Here is a 15294-nt window from a genome sequence, read left to right as displayed (position 1 = left end):
TTGCATGGTAATCAGTCACTGTCTGAAAAAAGTGGTAAGTGTAGAAATAAAAAAATGTTGGGGACTGCTCCATGTCTTGGAAAGTATAATGCTGTTTGATTTGTTGGGACTGAAAATGTTAAGACTCAGTTGTATGAGGTTTGTGCTCATGTGCTGTATGCTGTAATTAGGAGGCCACATGTCAGTAGAAAGAAAACTTTAAATAATCTGTAACTGTTATTGCTTTATTATGTACTAAAAGTAATCACTATAACAGCAAAAACAAAAAATAGACAAATGTAAATATTTGATTTGATGTAATAAATCAATAATATTTCAAATAAAGTTCATTGCATGCTGACAAGCACAGATACAGTATTCACATCTTGTCTCAGCATTCATAAAATATTTGTATTCTGCAACAACCTAGCAATTACTTATAAGGATATAGGCTTCTAAGCTGATAAGATAATATTATCAGCTGACTGTAATTATGAAGTATTTTTATCTGGAGATGGCAAGAACCAGTTTATCTGTAAGTCTCATGTGTAGCTAAGGTGAGTAAATCTGACAGCTAAGATAAACACACGTGAGACACCAAAGATCCTGTGCTGAAGAATGGAAGCAGCACTCATTGATAATGGTAAACATTTAATGTGTATGTTGTTTATCATGAAAGTAATTATCAGTCAGGAGCATGACACGATGTTTAAATAAACAAATGCCTCTGTTTGCCATCCAGAGTATAATTTCTAGTCTTTATATCATTCCAAGAGTTTAAATCAACCTCACAATGTTCTAATGTGTCTAAAAGTCATATGATTCAGTGTTAAACATGCTTTGCAATTGATATTCTGGATGAAATCTTAAAACATCACTTTTTCTGACTGTAGTGTACATTTTTTATGCTATCATTGAGTAATAGTCATTGGTCTGCATGTTTTAAATAACTGAATTTGATGCATTTGATACGTTTAAGAATGTTACCAAAGATATTCAGATTCAAATTTTAGTCACTGCATTGCTCTGTGTTTACAAACAGATCTAAACAGACTCACAGGCAAAAATAATGAAAACACATGTATAAAATTCATGATTATTCAAAGGAACTACTAAACTAAAAACAGAAAAAATAATATTGATGATCGTCTGTAGACCTAAAAGTACAACTTGACAGAAATGTTAAATGAGAGGAAACATCAAAGAGACAAAAATTTATTAATGAGTGTACTAGTTTTAAGTGTTCAGAATAAGTTTGAAAGTTGTGTAGTTTGGAAGTTGTGTGCTTACGTGAACACTTCTGTGTGAGAGAGTACGTGAACATACTTACTTATATTATAGTGCCAATATTTTTTCACTAACATGTTCTAAAAGACAGGTGAACTTTAGAAAATAACGTCAAAAAAGTTGACAGTCAAGCTGCAGCATCTGCAAACTGTTGATTCATTCTGTCATAAATACTGTTCTGTGCATCTCAGATTAGAGAGACCTCAGGAATATGAAATTTATGAAAATATTCATTGCAACAGCATGATATAAATCTGTCTGGTGGATCAGTTAGGGAGCCTGAGGCCTTTCATTTCATTAACAATGTCCTTGCTGCTTAAAATATTGACTGCCAAAGGTGGAACTTTTAATTTGCCAGAAAGTTTCACAACAGTGTACATTTCACTACATAGTGAAAGATCTATTTGTGAAATAAATATATTACCACAGAGCAGCTATGGCAAAAACTGGTTTGTAGTGACATTATTAACAGCCCTTAAAATACACAGTACATTTATCAATGAATGTAATAGTAGATAAATAATAGCAGGACACTAAATTGACAAAAGCAGGTTTGTTGATGGACACTACAAAAGCATCTCTTTGAAGCTTCATATGTGTGGATATCTATAGTTTCATTTCTTCTGCATTCCCGAGCATTAACTGTGATGCTCCAACTTATGGATCATGTGCTTAGAATAAATGAATATTTAAGTGAAAAATATAATTCACTACAAGAAATAAAGATCTGAGCATTCAGAACAAGGCTTAATATTTGGAACTTATGAAAAGAAATCAGAATAAAATGTGATCCTGCAGCAGGTGGAAGGTTAGAGTGGTTATTTCTTGATGCATTCATTTATTTGTTCATTCGTCATGTTTCATAAATAATATATCAAACGATAACCATCAAGGATACAAATGATCAGCTGTCTAAAGAAATTTGTATGGGATTTATTTGCAAGTAACTATCTTTACACTGTTGTAGTAACTGATCTTATTGTGTTGTTTCACAAAAAAGAAAGAGCCATTACAAAAATGGCCTATGATTATCTACAGCTGTTATTACATTTAGGTGCACACATTTTAGAGTCCATAAGTGCTGTAGTAAGGCTCTGCTTGCTGTTTACTGTTCACATTGATTTTAATTTATTTTTTGTGTATATTCACCTTCACAGACACAAGCTGATAAAATGCTATTATAGAACAAGTAAGTAGAATAGGGGTATGCTAATAGATATAAAAATGAAGTTAGATCCTGGCCCCATCAAGTTAATGGTATTACATGAAACAGTTCATTAAATGCTGTTCCACAACAGTAGATCATCCATAGTTTAGATTTAGATCTGATGACGGTCTAAGTTGGTGACACACAGTTGTGATCATTAAATAAAATATGATCCAGACTTCTTTGTTCACAAAAGTATTCCTTTTAATTCCACATAAACTACATCAATATTACTTTAAGAAACATGGCATCTAAGAAGATTACAAAATTCATCAAGTCACTAAAGATATTAATTCTGCTTCCTAAGATGCTGTCTGGATGACCACCTGAGGTGCAAATTCAACACCAAGTTATATATCTAAGCTGTTTAGTAACATGGTAAGCTAGGCAACTAGAAAAAAAAGTACAATGATATTTCTTTCTGCAGAATTAGTTTTTTTTTTTTTTTTTTTTTTTCCGCCCCCACTTGCAACTTGTCTTGCAGAATATTTATACTGTGAGAAACTGTTGCATGACCTACGGATTTTGAGAATAAAGAGACTTGTGATTTATGACTACAGTCAGTCTTGCATTGCTTCCCTGCATAATTTGAAGCATAAAAGCTAGAAACATGTGAGTGCTAAATATGAGTTTGTTGAAAACTTGTCTTTGAAAAGAAAAATATATGTTAAGTATGCTGCTGCAGAGACTCCATTTGTTGATATCTTTTCAAAACATTGTCTATGCAACATTAAAAAATGGTTGTCAGAAGAATTAGAAATGTACAAATTTGTAAAATAGTTGTGTTCCACTGAACTGGGACAGTGTGTCGTAAATAACCATTCTGCCTTCTGTACCTCTCTCAGTGCCAACAGTATGTAAGATTTATGGTAGAACTGTTTGTAATCTATTATTCCCTTTGATTTTTCTTTGGTTTTTGTGTATTGTTAATCTCTTTATGGTATGTGTCACTCTGAAAGTGTAAGCATCTGTTCTGTTTTTTGCATAAAACACACAAAGACAACACATCTTTACCTTTTTAAAAGTCAGTCAGTCTACAACTATAATACAATTCATCAATTAGTTACCTAGATGTCATAAAAACAGAGACCAATTTGCACAGTGCACATCTACATCTACAGCCATACTCTTCACAGCATTGTGAGATGCGTGACAGAGGGTATTTCCTATTGTACCACATATTAGTTTCTTCCCATTCCTCCTGCATATTGTGCAAGGGAAGAATAACTATTTAAATGCCACAGTGCACACTGCAGGTAGTCTAATGTTGTCGTCATAGTCATTATGAGAGTGAAACATAAAGGGCCCTAGAATATCCCCAGATTTTTCACTTAATACTGGTTTTTGAAACTTTGTAAATAGCCTACATACTACAGCAATAATCCAAGATGGATCCAATGTGTGTTTTGCAGATGATCTTCCTTGTAGAATGACTACATTTTCCCAGTATCCTACTAGTGAACGTAAGTCTGCTACCTGCTTTATTTGTGACTGACCATTTCATTTCACTGCCCAAATATTCTACCACCCAGGTGTTCTTATGAGTTGATTTATACCAGTTGTGGTTCACTATTATTTTAGTCATGGGATGATATGTTTTTTATTTTATTTATTTATTTATTTATTTATTTATTTATTCTGCTAAGGGCTCAGTTCCACATTTATGAACATTTAAAGATAGAGGCCAGTCTTTGCAGCATTTTGAAACTTTCTCAAAATCTGAATATTTGTGCAGCTTTTCATTTAGTAAATGCTTCATTATAGTTAACTGATGTTTTGTGGAATTGATGCTGATTGGTATGAAGGGGTCATTCTGTTTAGATGCTTCATTATATGTAAGCTCAGAATATGTTTTAAGATTATACACAGAAGTATGTCTCTGATACTCGATGGTAGTTGCATGAATCAGTTTGCATTTCTTGTTTTACCTGGATGAGACCTGCAGTTTTTTGTAATCATTGGCTTGTTTTTAGTTTTGTTTAGAGGGATCTATGGTATACCTGTACTATGGTTAAAAGTAAAATTGCTAACATAGCTGGAAATAATACAGAGTGGAAACAAGGAGAGACCAAGGTGAAGGGAAAGTGTAAGAAGGAAAAAGAGGTGAAAGGTAGTACATTAGTGGGCACTATGACAGCTCAGAGATGAGAAGAAAAGATGAATGAAGAGAAAGATAAATTAGAAGCGAAATTAATAGTGCACTAAAGAACAAGAAATAAACTGGGAAGGATATAGAGAAAACCTGAAAAGAGAAGCGGAGGAACAATTGAAACATCTCAGTGAGCCATTAACTGAATATGATGATGTTAGTATCTAACAATGAACATAAAATTCAGATGTGAGAACTGAAAAATAAAAATTAAATATGTTATAAAACTGAGAGACAGAACTGCTGACCAGTACTCACCTCCAAAAGGTGCAATTTCAGTGGCAACAAAAATATACAGCACTATCTAAGATTTAAGAACTAATAGCTCCTCCCTCAAGCAGAAGAGAGGCATAGGTTGGTGAAGATTAAAAAAGAAGGGCATGTCACTCAGATCCAAGTATCAAAGGGAACCACAATTTCATAATAGGTAGATCCATCTCTACTGTGCTCTGAGTAACATGCCCTTTCTTTCAATCTTCTCCAGCCTATCCTGTTGCTCTCTTTAAGAAATAACTATTACCTCTGAAAGTCAAAATATTATATGTACATTTGAATGTGTCTGTTGGCAGCATAAAAATATAAAAGTTCACATCACCATAGCTTTTGGAACAGTTTTTCCATCCTCAGAGAGGGTACTGGGATGGGTTTGGGAAGGTTAAAGAGGAAGGGCAGGTCACTGAAGCCCAAGGATGAGAGGGACCCACCTGTTTTCCAGTCAGCTTTTAATTAAATACACTAATGGATTAAAACTGTGAACAGGACAGACCCAAACCTGTATCTTTGACTGCCATGTTCAACACTATAGTCAACAGAGCTACACAATCAGAACCAGGTGTGAAGCTTCAGTGTAGCAGTATATCTCTACCATTTTATAAATCCAACAGAGACTAGGCTAGTGATCCCATGAGAGAGAATATACAACCAATACATTGTTTCTGCTATGAACATTTCATTCTATGTGATTGTGATGTTATAAAGTGTGAACTGGAACCCTGACAAACTGTGATGTTATAAAGTGTGAGCTGGAACCCTGACAAACTTTCAGAGGTTGTTTAGGCATACCTTCTTAGTATTTTGCTATAAGGGCTCCAAAATGTCTGGTAGCTGATTACAGATTTATCGCACTTCATTTGGTTTCTTGACCCACTCAGCTTTGTATCTGCATCCGAAAATAGTACACAACAGTGCAAGTGTCACTGTATGTGTTGTGTATCTGTTTTCCATTCATTCACAGTACCTGCTGTTGACAGCATTAATGTCATCCTTATCTCATTGTCCTCAGGTTTGCATTCACTACCACTTGGTTCTGTTTAGGGTTTGGTTTTGTGGATGTGTTAGTTGGGTATTAACAGTGATATAGGCAATACGATGGGTATGTTTCCTGATGGACAGTTGGCCAGTATGCACCTCGTGTATGGGTTCACTGAATGCAATTGAAGAGATGCATAATAATGCTCTGCTGAGCTGTTCTCAGACTGATAGCACCCACACCACAGTGCTTCTGAAACTGCACAGTTGCTCCTATGAGGAATTGGATCCTTCAGTGTTGGAATCTACATCTACAGCTACATACAAACTCCAAAAGCCACTGTATTGTGTATGTACCACTACTAGTCATTTCCTGTCCTGTTCCACTTGCAAGTAGAGTAAGGGTGAAACAACAGTCTATATGCCTCTGCATGAGTCCTAATTTCTTCATTCTTATCTTTGTGGTACTTACATGAAATGTGTGTTCACAGCAGCAGACTTATTCCGCAGTCAGCTTCAAATGTCAGTTCTCTAAATTTTCTCAATAGTGTTCCTAGAAAATAAGTTCACCTTACTTCCAGGGATTCAAATTTCAGTTCCTGAAGCATCTCTGTAACATATATGTTGTTTGAACCTACCAGTAACAAATCTATGGGCCCACCTCTGAATTTCTTTGACATCTTCCTTTAATCTTACCTGGTGGGGATCCCAAACACTCAAGCAGTATTCAGGAGTAGGTCACACTAATGGCCAATACGTGGTCTACTTTACAGGTGGCCCATCTTCTTCTTCTTCTTCGTCTTTTCGTTCAGTGTTTGCCCAAGTGCCTGCGGGGTCCATTACATGGGTCCGTCGTCTCCATTTCACTCTATCACGGGCTGGATCTTGGTGCATGTTCATGCATTTAAGGTCTTTATTAACCATATCAGCCCAACATTGCTTAGGTCATCCTTTGGGTCTTCTGCCAACGACTTCAAGTGTGTAACCCACATTGGCAATAGAGTCATCACTGGCCCACAAAACACGCCCATCCTACATGACTCTCCCACATCTTGTCTTGGATCGGTGCAACACCAAACTGTTTCCTAATGCTGTCATTGGAAATGTGATCTAACTTAGTGAGGCCTGCTGTTCACGTTAGCGTCTTCATTTCCGCTACACTTAGGCAGCATTCTGTCTCAACTGTAGTCGGCTAGTACTCACAACCACACAAGGTGACTGGTTGGATGACAGTGCGATGGAATTTTTATTTTAAATTATCTTTCATCCTGCCGTTACTAGTGACTCCAGTTGTTGTTCTCCACTTCATCCAGGCTGCCTGAGTTCTGGTGTTGACCTCTTCATTGAGACGGCCATCTACAGTTATCATGGAACCAAGGTACTTAAACTTACTCACATGACTCAGATCTTCACCATTAATCATGATGGTTCCCGTTTCATGTCTGTCTGATGTCATGTACTCAGTTTTCTTCAAATTAAGGCACAAACTGTGTCACACAAACCGGTCACTCCATTTTTTAGTTTGGCTCTCCAGATCAAGCTAGCTTTCTGCTGCCAGCATCACATTATCAGGTGACCCATACTTTCCTAAAATTCTCCCAATAAACTGAAGTCAACCATTTGCCTTCCCTACCACAATCCCCACATGCATCCTCCATTTAATATCACTTTGCAATATTATGAGCAGATATTTAAATGATGTGACTGGCTGAAGCAGGATACTACTAATGCTGTATCAAAATATACACTCACATTTACTTACATTTTTCTAAATTTAGAGCTAGCTGCAATTCATCACACCACTAGGAACTTTGTCCAAGTCATCTGATATCCTCGTAGAGTCTCTCATCTTCAACACTTTCCTGCTCACTGCAGCATCATCAGCAACAACTGCAGGCTGCTGCCCACCCTGTACACAAGATCATTTATGTGTATATTAAATAATAACTGTCCTAACACACTTCCCTAGGGTTCTCCTGATGACACCCTTGTCTATAATGAACACTCACCATTGTGGTCAAAGTACAGGGTTGTGTTACTTAAGAATTCTGTATGAGGTAAACTGGAGCCCCCTATAAGGAAGATAAAGTGTTACACACAACTGGTGAAAATCCTATCTCTATTAGCAGATGCACTGTTTGAGCTTTTAACACAAGCCAGTCAGCTGTTTTGAGGGTCATTAATGAACAACAGCTGTATCCATATCATCCAAAAAAGATGTAAACATTGCAGTCAGTTGGCTTCAAATTTTGACTGGTGCCTGCAAATTGGTTTCTACAGCAATGTACAAGAATGCCAATTTTCCTGCTTTCATGTTGTTTCCAGAGGTGGCCATGTTCATAACAGAGGATGACAAAAATCCGTAAGCTTTGATGTGTTTGTCCTATCAACAGATGTTTGCTGTGAAAGTATGGGCTGGTTTTGTTAATGATTTTGACCTGGCTTTACCTACTTCCTTATAAACTGAACAGAGTTATGTACAAAATGCTTCTTCAGCATGTCCTCCCATACTTCCTAAATGTGCCACTGAGTATTCATCAGATTATGTGCTGCTGACACACTTTGCACGTGACGTTAGGAACCGCTTTGAAGTACAGTTTGCTCATTCTGGTCCCTTTCCAGGGCCAGTGTCATCAGCAGTCTTGACACCAGTGGACTTCTTCTTCTGGGGACTTGTTGAAGAACTTAGTCTGTGAGACTCCAGTCAATACTTGCATCGGTCTGATTCCTGGGATTATCACATGCTTGGAAGTAGTAGACTAAACTCTTGGAATTCTTGTTCATGTAAGACAATCAGTGATGCATTGCTGTATACTCTGCTGCAATAATGGTGGTTGATATTTTGAATAATACCTGCAATAGAACAGTTCAGCATGTGTTACATATTGTACTATGCACTGACATGGCTGACTGAATGTCCTGTGATAAAAGTGTATGTGTTTCATCTGAGGGTTGTTGTATTGCTCTGTGGCATGTGTTGTATGTTTTAGCTGTTGCATATTACAGGACTCTTCACTGTTGTGAAGCTATTTTCACAGAAACAAGGATGACTGGAATTTTGGAAAGTAGGAGAAACATACCAAGAGACTTAGTCTTTGAGTCTGGTTGACAATAATGCCAGCACAGCTCTGACAGTGAAAATGTTATCCATATAGAGGAAGGACTTGGTTTTTAGTATCAGTCCAGTACACAGTTTTAATCTGCCAGGGAGCATCATAATAGCATTAACTCTGCTGTAAAGTGATACATTAATTCCTAATACTAATGTTTACTTATGTTATTTTTGTTTGGCAGCTGATGTGCAAGTCAGAAGTAGCAGACCATCTTTCTATAAAAGGCCACAACTTTTTACAAAACTTATTGAACTGGTAAGTGTAATATATTTTCATGTAGATGAAAATAATAATCTGCTGGTATAGGCACTTAAAAAACCTCTACACATTATCAGAAAAAGCTAATGGAGGTTGCTTCTGTCACCTATGTCTCAAAACATGTTTATGCATGTGGTGGATTCTTCTTCATTCATATTAAAAATTCTATCTGATGTTAAATGCTTCCATTTGAGCTTTGCAGCAACAGAAAAATTAATTCTCTAGAGAGAAGCAGTTTTACAAAATGAAACATTTAATTGTAGAAGCAAAAAAATTTCTCCTTGATAAACATCTGAATTGATCCAGTTTCCTAAGGTGTTGGACACACTGTACTTGTTGAGTTTTGACATGTTATTAGTTTAATTAAGTAATCAGTAAATTATTTTTTTTGGAAAGCCTTACAGTGCCATAAGTAGGTAATTTATGAAGATAAAGAATGGGGGAGCTGACCTTACACTGAAGCATGTGGGATGCTATATGTGGATTTCACCCCCACCCTCTGTTTAATTTAATTTATAGGGCAATTAAAAATGAATATTATAATTAAAAATGTCTATAACTATTTAATGAATAATGATACATTGATATACAAAGTATAATACATGCTTTAAAAATTTCATCATCTTACAAGCACAGTGAATCAGAAGCTGGGCTTGTGCAGCAATGCATAAGAAAAATTTCATGCCATATGTGAGATGATGGATCCACTACAGAGGCATTCTGCATGTTAGAATTTAACAATTCATGTTTTGTCATAATAGTCAATTAAGCACCTCCACGATCCAACAATGTTTTTTGTCTTTGCTGGTATTTCTATTTAATCCTGTTGCTTATATCTAAAAACACAGATGATGTGACTTACCGAACGAAAGTGCTGGCAGGTCGATAGACACACAAACGAACACAAACATACACACGAAATTCAAGCTTTCGCAACAAACTGTTGCCTCATCAGGAAAGAGGGAAGGAGAGGGAAAGACGAAAGGATGTGGGTTTTAAGGGAGAGGGTAAGGAGTCATTCCAATCCCGGGAGTGGAAAGACTTACCCCTAAAAAGTTGGAGAAAACATAATCTGCATCATATCATATGAATTTAGGAGATGAATCAAGAGCAGTTCTAGCTTGAGCAGAAATGCTCTGAAGTCAGAGTTAGGAGATCTATAAACAACAACAATTAGAAGTTTGGTTTCACTAGATTCAACTGCCCCTGCACAACATTCAAATATCTATTCAGTGCAGTGAGGTGATAGGTCTCTGGACTCAAATAGAATACTGTTTTTACGAACATAGTCACTCCCCCACTCCATAAGGAACTCCTTGAAGAACAGCCGGCTAATCTGTATCCTTGTAAAGGAAGCCTCTGAATTGTCAAATTATTTAAGTGGTGCTCTGACATGCCAATAATTTCAGAGTAAACATCTGTAAGCAGTTCACTAACTTTAACTCTAATACCTCTTATATTTTAATGAAATATGCTAATTCCTTCTCTACTTGGAAACATGACATCCTCTGAAGGTGAGCCCTTAGAGGGACTTCCTTTAAGCAGGTATACCTATTAGCTGACTTCAATCTAAAAAAGTAGCACCTCTAACACCAACTACTACAGAAATTTTTCCATAAGTGATACCACCACCACCCACTACACTGTCTCCTATAAGCTTTGCCAGACTCCCCTTCCCATACCTATTGAGGTGCAGGCCATGCCTAGTGAAACCTGATCTGCTGATAGACCCAGCTGGCACCACTGAAATGTGACACATGCCTTCTGCCATCAGCACCCTCTCCAGCCCCATGTTAATGCACCTAACAGCCACATTAAGATCAGGCCGATCATGACACTGATACAGTTGCATGAAATGCACATTAGTGTCACAAGTTTGAGTAGCTATCTTTACCAAGTCACCACCTACATCACATTCCCCATCCCTATCAAGACTGTTCCCTGCTCCACCCACTATCACTACCTGATACTCCTTTATAACACTTCTACATAACTCCCCTATGCAGTCAGTCACCTGAGCCAACCCTAGACTAGACTTCACAGTGCTGGTGACCTGGTACTCACTCCCCAACACTTCCTGCAACTGCTGGCTCTCACCTCTACTGTGTGAACTACCTAGCAGCAGAACCTTCTTCTTTCTATTTGACTTTGCAACTAACCTAGGCCTCCTAACTGCTAAGGACTACTGCATGTTCCCTTCATCTACAGCTACTAGAGGCTCCTCTCCAATCAACTCTGACAGTCGGTCAAATCTATTGCATATATGCACAGTATAACTGTCTGAATACCTCCTCCTCCTAGCTGCCTTTGTGCCAACTGTCAGTTCCCATTCCTCAGCACCCTTCACCCTCATCAACCTATCTAGTTCCTCCTTTGTAAATTATAACTGCACCTGAAAAGCACAGATCTTACACTCCTGCTCCTCTGTCAACTTATTTCTATTACAGATTCTGCATTTCTAGGAGAGGCTCTCACTAGAATGCCCACTGGCTTCCCCACTGCATTTCCCCAAGTGAAAATACTTTGAACAAATCCTACACCATAATCCACTACTCACAAACTTATGACAGAGCCCACACTTGTCACGGTAAAATTCTAGAGTTACTTGCTGCTGCCAAAGTTGAATTCAAGTTATGCTTCAGACTAGCATCATTCACTGTTTTGGCAGCACCTGGTTTCCTTCTATCTACCCTGTACCAAAGAAGGACTTGTCCTGGCAACCCTTGGGTGACTATCATGCTCTTACTGCATGCACCATCCCAGACATGTATCAGTTCCCTAACTTCCATGATTTCAACCATCCCCTGAGTGGCACTTCAGAGTTCAGTATCCTTGACTGCACAAAAGCATTCATGCTTATGCCAGTTGCTACAGAAGACATAATGAAGATGGCCATCACTATACTCTTTGGTCTCTTCGAATCACATTACATGAAGTTTGGTCTCTGAAATGCTGCACAGACATGGCAATGATTCATTAACAGAGTGTTTCATGACCTACCCTTTATGGTTTGCCTGCCTCAGTGAGATTTGGCATTTCTGCTTTGCCACCACAATGCTGGGACCATCTAACAGCAGTGTTTCAAAGGTTTGATTATTTTGGGGTTATCATTAATCCTTCGAAATGCAGCTTTCGTGCCTCCCAGGTGACATTCTTGTGCCACAAGATTTTACAGATAGCATCATTTGCCTTCATGAAAAAGTTATGGAATTTTCCATCTGCAAACCTTCTTAGAACTCTGACAGTTCCTCAGAATGCTGAACTTCAGCTGCTGTCATCTCCCCAGCGGAGCCTCCATTCACGAGCCACTACTGAGTGTGATGGCGCAGTGGTTAGCAGACTGGACTCGCATTCAGGAGGATGACAGTTCAAAACCTGCATCTGGCTGTCCTCCTTTAGGTTTTCCGTGATTTTCCTCAAGCACATCAGGCAAATACTGGGATGATTCCTTTGAAAGGGCATGTGCGACTTCCTTCCCCATTCTTCCCTAATCGGATAGGATTGATGACCTCACTGTTTGGTTCCTCTCCCCAAACCAATGCTGCATGACTTTGGAGTCAGTTTTCTGTGGACTGCAGATATTTTGGTGTTCCTTATGTCTGGCACATGCTGATATTCTAGTTTTTCCTTTGTAGTATGAGCTAAACTCCTTGCAGCTGATCTTATACATTTCACCTTTGTTCACTGGGAAACATTTGTCTTCCTGCTTAAACAAATTGCCTTCTACTCTCTCTGTGCTGTGTTAGGTCATGAAATATTTATTTTTCTAAAGGATATTGTTTACTTTGGTGGCCAATCTACATTACAATTAAAATTACTTGGTAGTTGACACTTCATGCATTGGAGCTGGTTTCCTCCAATCATAGTGCTCAACATTATGCCTGAATCATTCACCAATGCCAAACTGCCACAACTGTTGGACAGTTCAGCTTCCCGTTTCTTGTTTGGCTTTCTTTCTTGATGTATTTGGATGCCACATATTAGATTTGGCACCTCTGTCATATTTCATAGCATACAATAGCCACACCCGAAACAACACACACACACACACACACACACACACACACACACACAAAACAACACTAATCAAATGCACATATTTCACATGCAGCACTAACAAACAATACTGGATACCTCTGCACAAGACGAGATACAGTATCACATATACAGTTGTCATGAGTACAGAGATTAGCTTACATTCGATATGCTTCACATGACATTTCATGAAGGCTGCAGTTCATCACTGCAACTTGGTCACCACATTACAAATATAACTATGTAATCCATAGTACAGTGGAAAAGTACAGTGATTACTGTATAAACCTGGCATGCTGAAGGTCATAGGTCCAAATCTTGTCAAATGCAGTGAACTTTCTCCATTTCCAAATTTTATCAAAAGAGTTTGATTGTTATTTGTTATTCAATTAATTGGTTTAATTTTTTAAATATTTTTCCATGTTTCCATCAACATATTGACTTTTTATTTGCTCTTATTTGCTTTTGGTGAGATATTACAGTTTACTTTCAGCACTGATATTGAATTGACTTTGCTTGTAGAGATTAGCTTAATTGCTGTGAACAAAGTGGTTGTGACTTCAGTTCTGCCACAGATTTTTGGGAGCTATATTTGTTGATATATTGCACATCATGAGGTTGTGGTTAGCTTATAGCATGATTGTAAATTCAAGTTTACAAACCACATCATCTGCTGCAATTTAGTCATTGGTCACTTAAAATGAGCTGTTGGCTGAGCAACTCACATTTCTGGTGTACCTCAAAGGCAGCCACTTCCAACATTCTCCCTGTTACACATTAACAGCATTTGTGACATGAACCACCATGTTTGTGTGTCACTTGTAACTGAGTGCTAGCCAGTATCTGATGTGGTAACAATGAAGCCACAAATGACATATGTCAACATAAGTAATTTTAATTGGATTTTACCAAAAAATATACGTATTTTTCTGACAATCATTGGAGAATTGTTGATAGATACAGTAATGTTTTATATTGATTTCTTAGCATTTCTTTAAGAATACTGTCAATTAGAGTGGGCTGGTAACCTTTCTTTTCTTCTTTTTTTTGATGTGGTTAGTATTTGTTCAAAATTAGTCATACTCATTGGAAGTGACAGCAAATGGTGGATCTTAAAATGAATGTAGCATGTTTGTGGGGCACAGAGCACTGGAAAAGCTGGCATGCAGGAGTTTGTATGTGTTTCTTTTCTGAATATTTGAAACTGGTGGCTTCCTGTGTAGATATCAGTATTAAGGTATAGAAATTTAATGTTTGAATTCTTTTCCCAGGCTGACTATAAGTTTTTGTGTTATTTTATAGGAAGTTTTGAAAGTGCCTGGTTGTTATTTTCAACAATCCAGTACATTGTCTATGTACCTGTATAAGTTCATCATCATATATTCAGCGAAATGTTCAGGTTTAAGTTCAAAGTTATACGAGACATTTTCTGACAGCATTGGAGGTAACTGGAAACCCATTGCTAATCCATCTGTTTGTTGATAGAATATGTTTTTGAATAAAAATACCCTAAACCTAGATTGCTAAAACAAATAATATTAATAATAATAATAATATAATGGAAAAAAGGAAAAAGTGTCTTTATCCTGATAAAAATGAAGGCACCCACCCTTCATTGAGTTTCATTTGTGAAGAGCGTAGGTATCCAGAGTGGCATCAGGACATTGATAAGTTAACAAAAGAGCTCAAAGTCATCTACTTTGCATTTAGAGATCTATTTCATTATGTTGTGTTGCAAAGGACTGCTAACACACATTCATCCAGTACTGTCATATGGCACAATTGTCTGGTGCAGTGCAAGTAAGGTCAAACAAGTATTTACTCTACAGTTGCTTGCAGGAAAATATTGTGTACTATTGATAAGAAAACACCTTGCATAAGCCTCTCTGGATCATATGGATTCATACACTTACTTGTAGCATGTATTCCCTAACAGAACTTGTGATTGACAAAAACAGTGAATTTAAAATGAAGTGCACCCCTATTTCTTGTTCGGAATAACAGGTTGCTATTAGACA

The 15294-nt window shown here is 37.4% G+C and overlaps 1 protein-coding gene across 1 annotated transcript in view; it reads left to right on the top strand.

The window, feature by feature from the left end:
• The first annotated feature begins 497 nt into the window (after nt 1–497).
• The window catches only part of LOC126203474 (uncharacterized), an 81708-nt gene continuing 66911 nt past the window's right edge, over nt 498–15294 (top strand). The window contains exons 1-2 of the mRNA XM_049937792.1: nt 498–622; nt 9165–9238. Of these exons, the coding sequence (XP_049793749.1) occupies nt 598–622; nt 9165–9238 (99 nt within the window). The 5' untranslated portion in view covers nt 498–597. The remainder of the gene's footprint in view (nt 623–9164; nt 9239–15294) is intronic.

The sequence above is a fragment of the Schistocerca nitens genome, chromosome 9 (assembly GCF_023898315.1).
Source record: "Schistocerca nitens isolate TAMUIC-IGC-003100 chromosome 9, iqSchNite1.1, whole genome shotgun sequence".
Classification (NCBI taxonomy): Eukaryota; Metazoa; Arthropoda; class Insecta; order Orthoptera; family Acrididae; genus Schistocerca; species Schistocerca nitens.
This window is presented reverse-complemented; position numbering and strand designations above follow the sequence as displayed.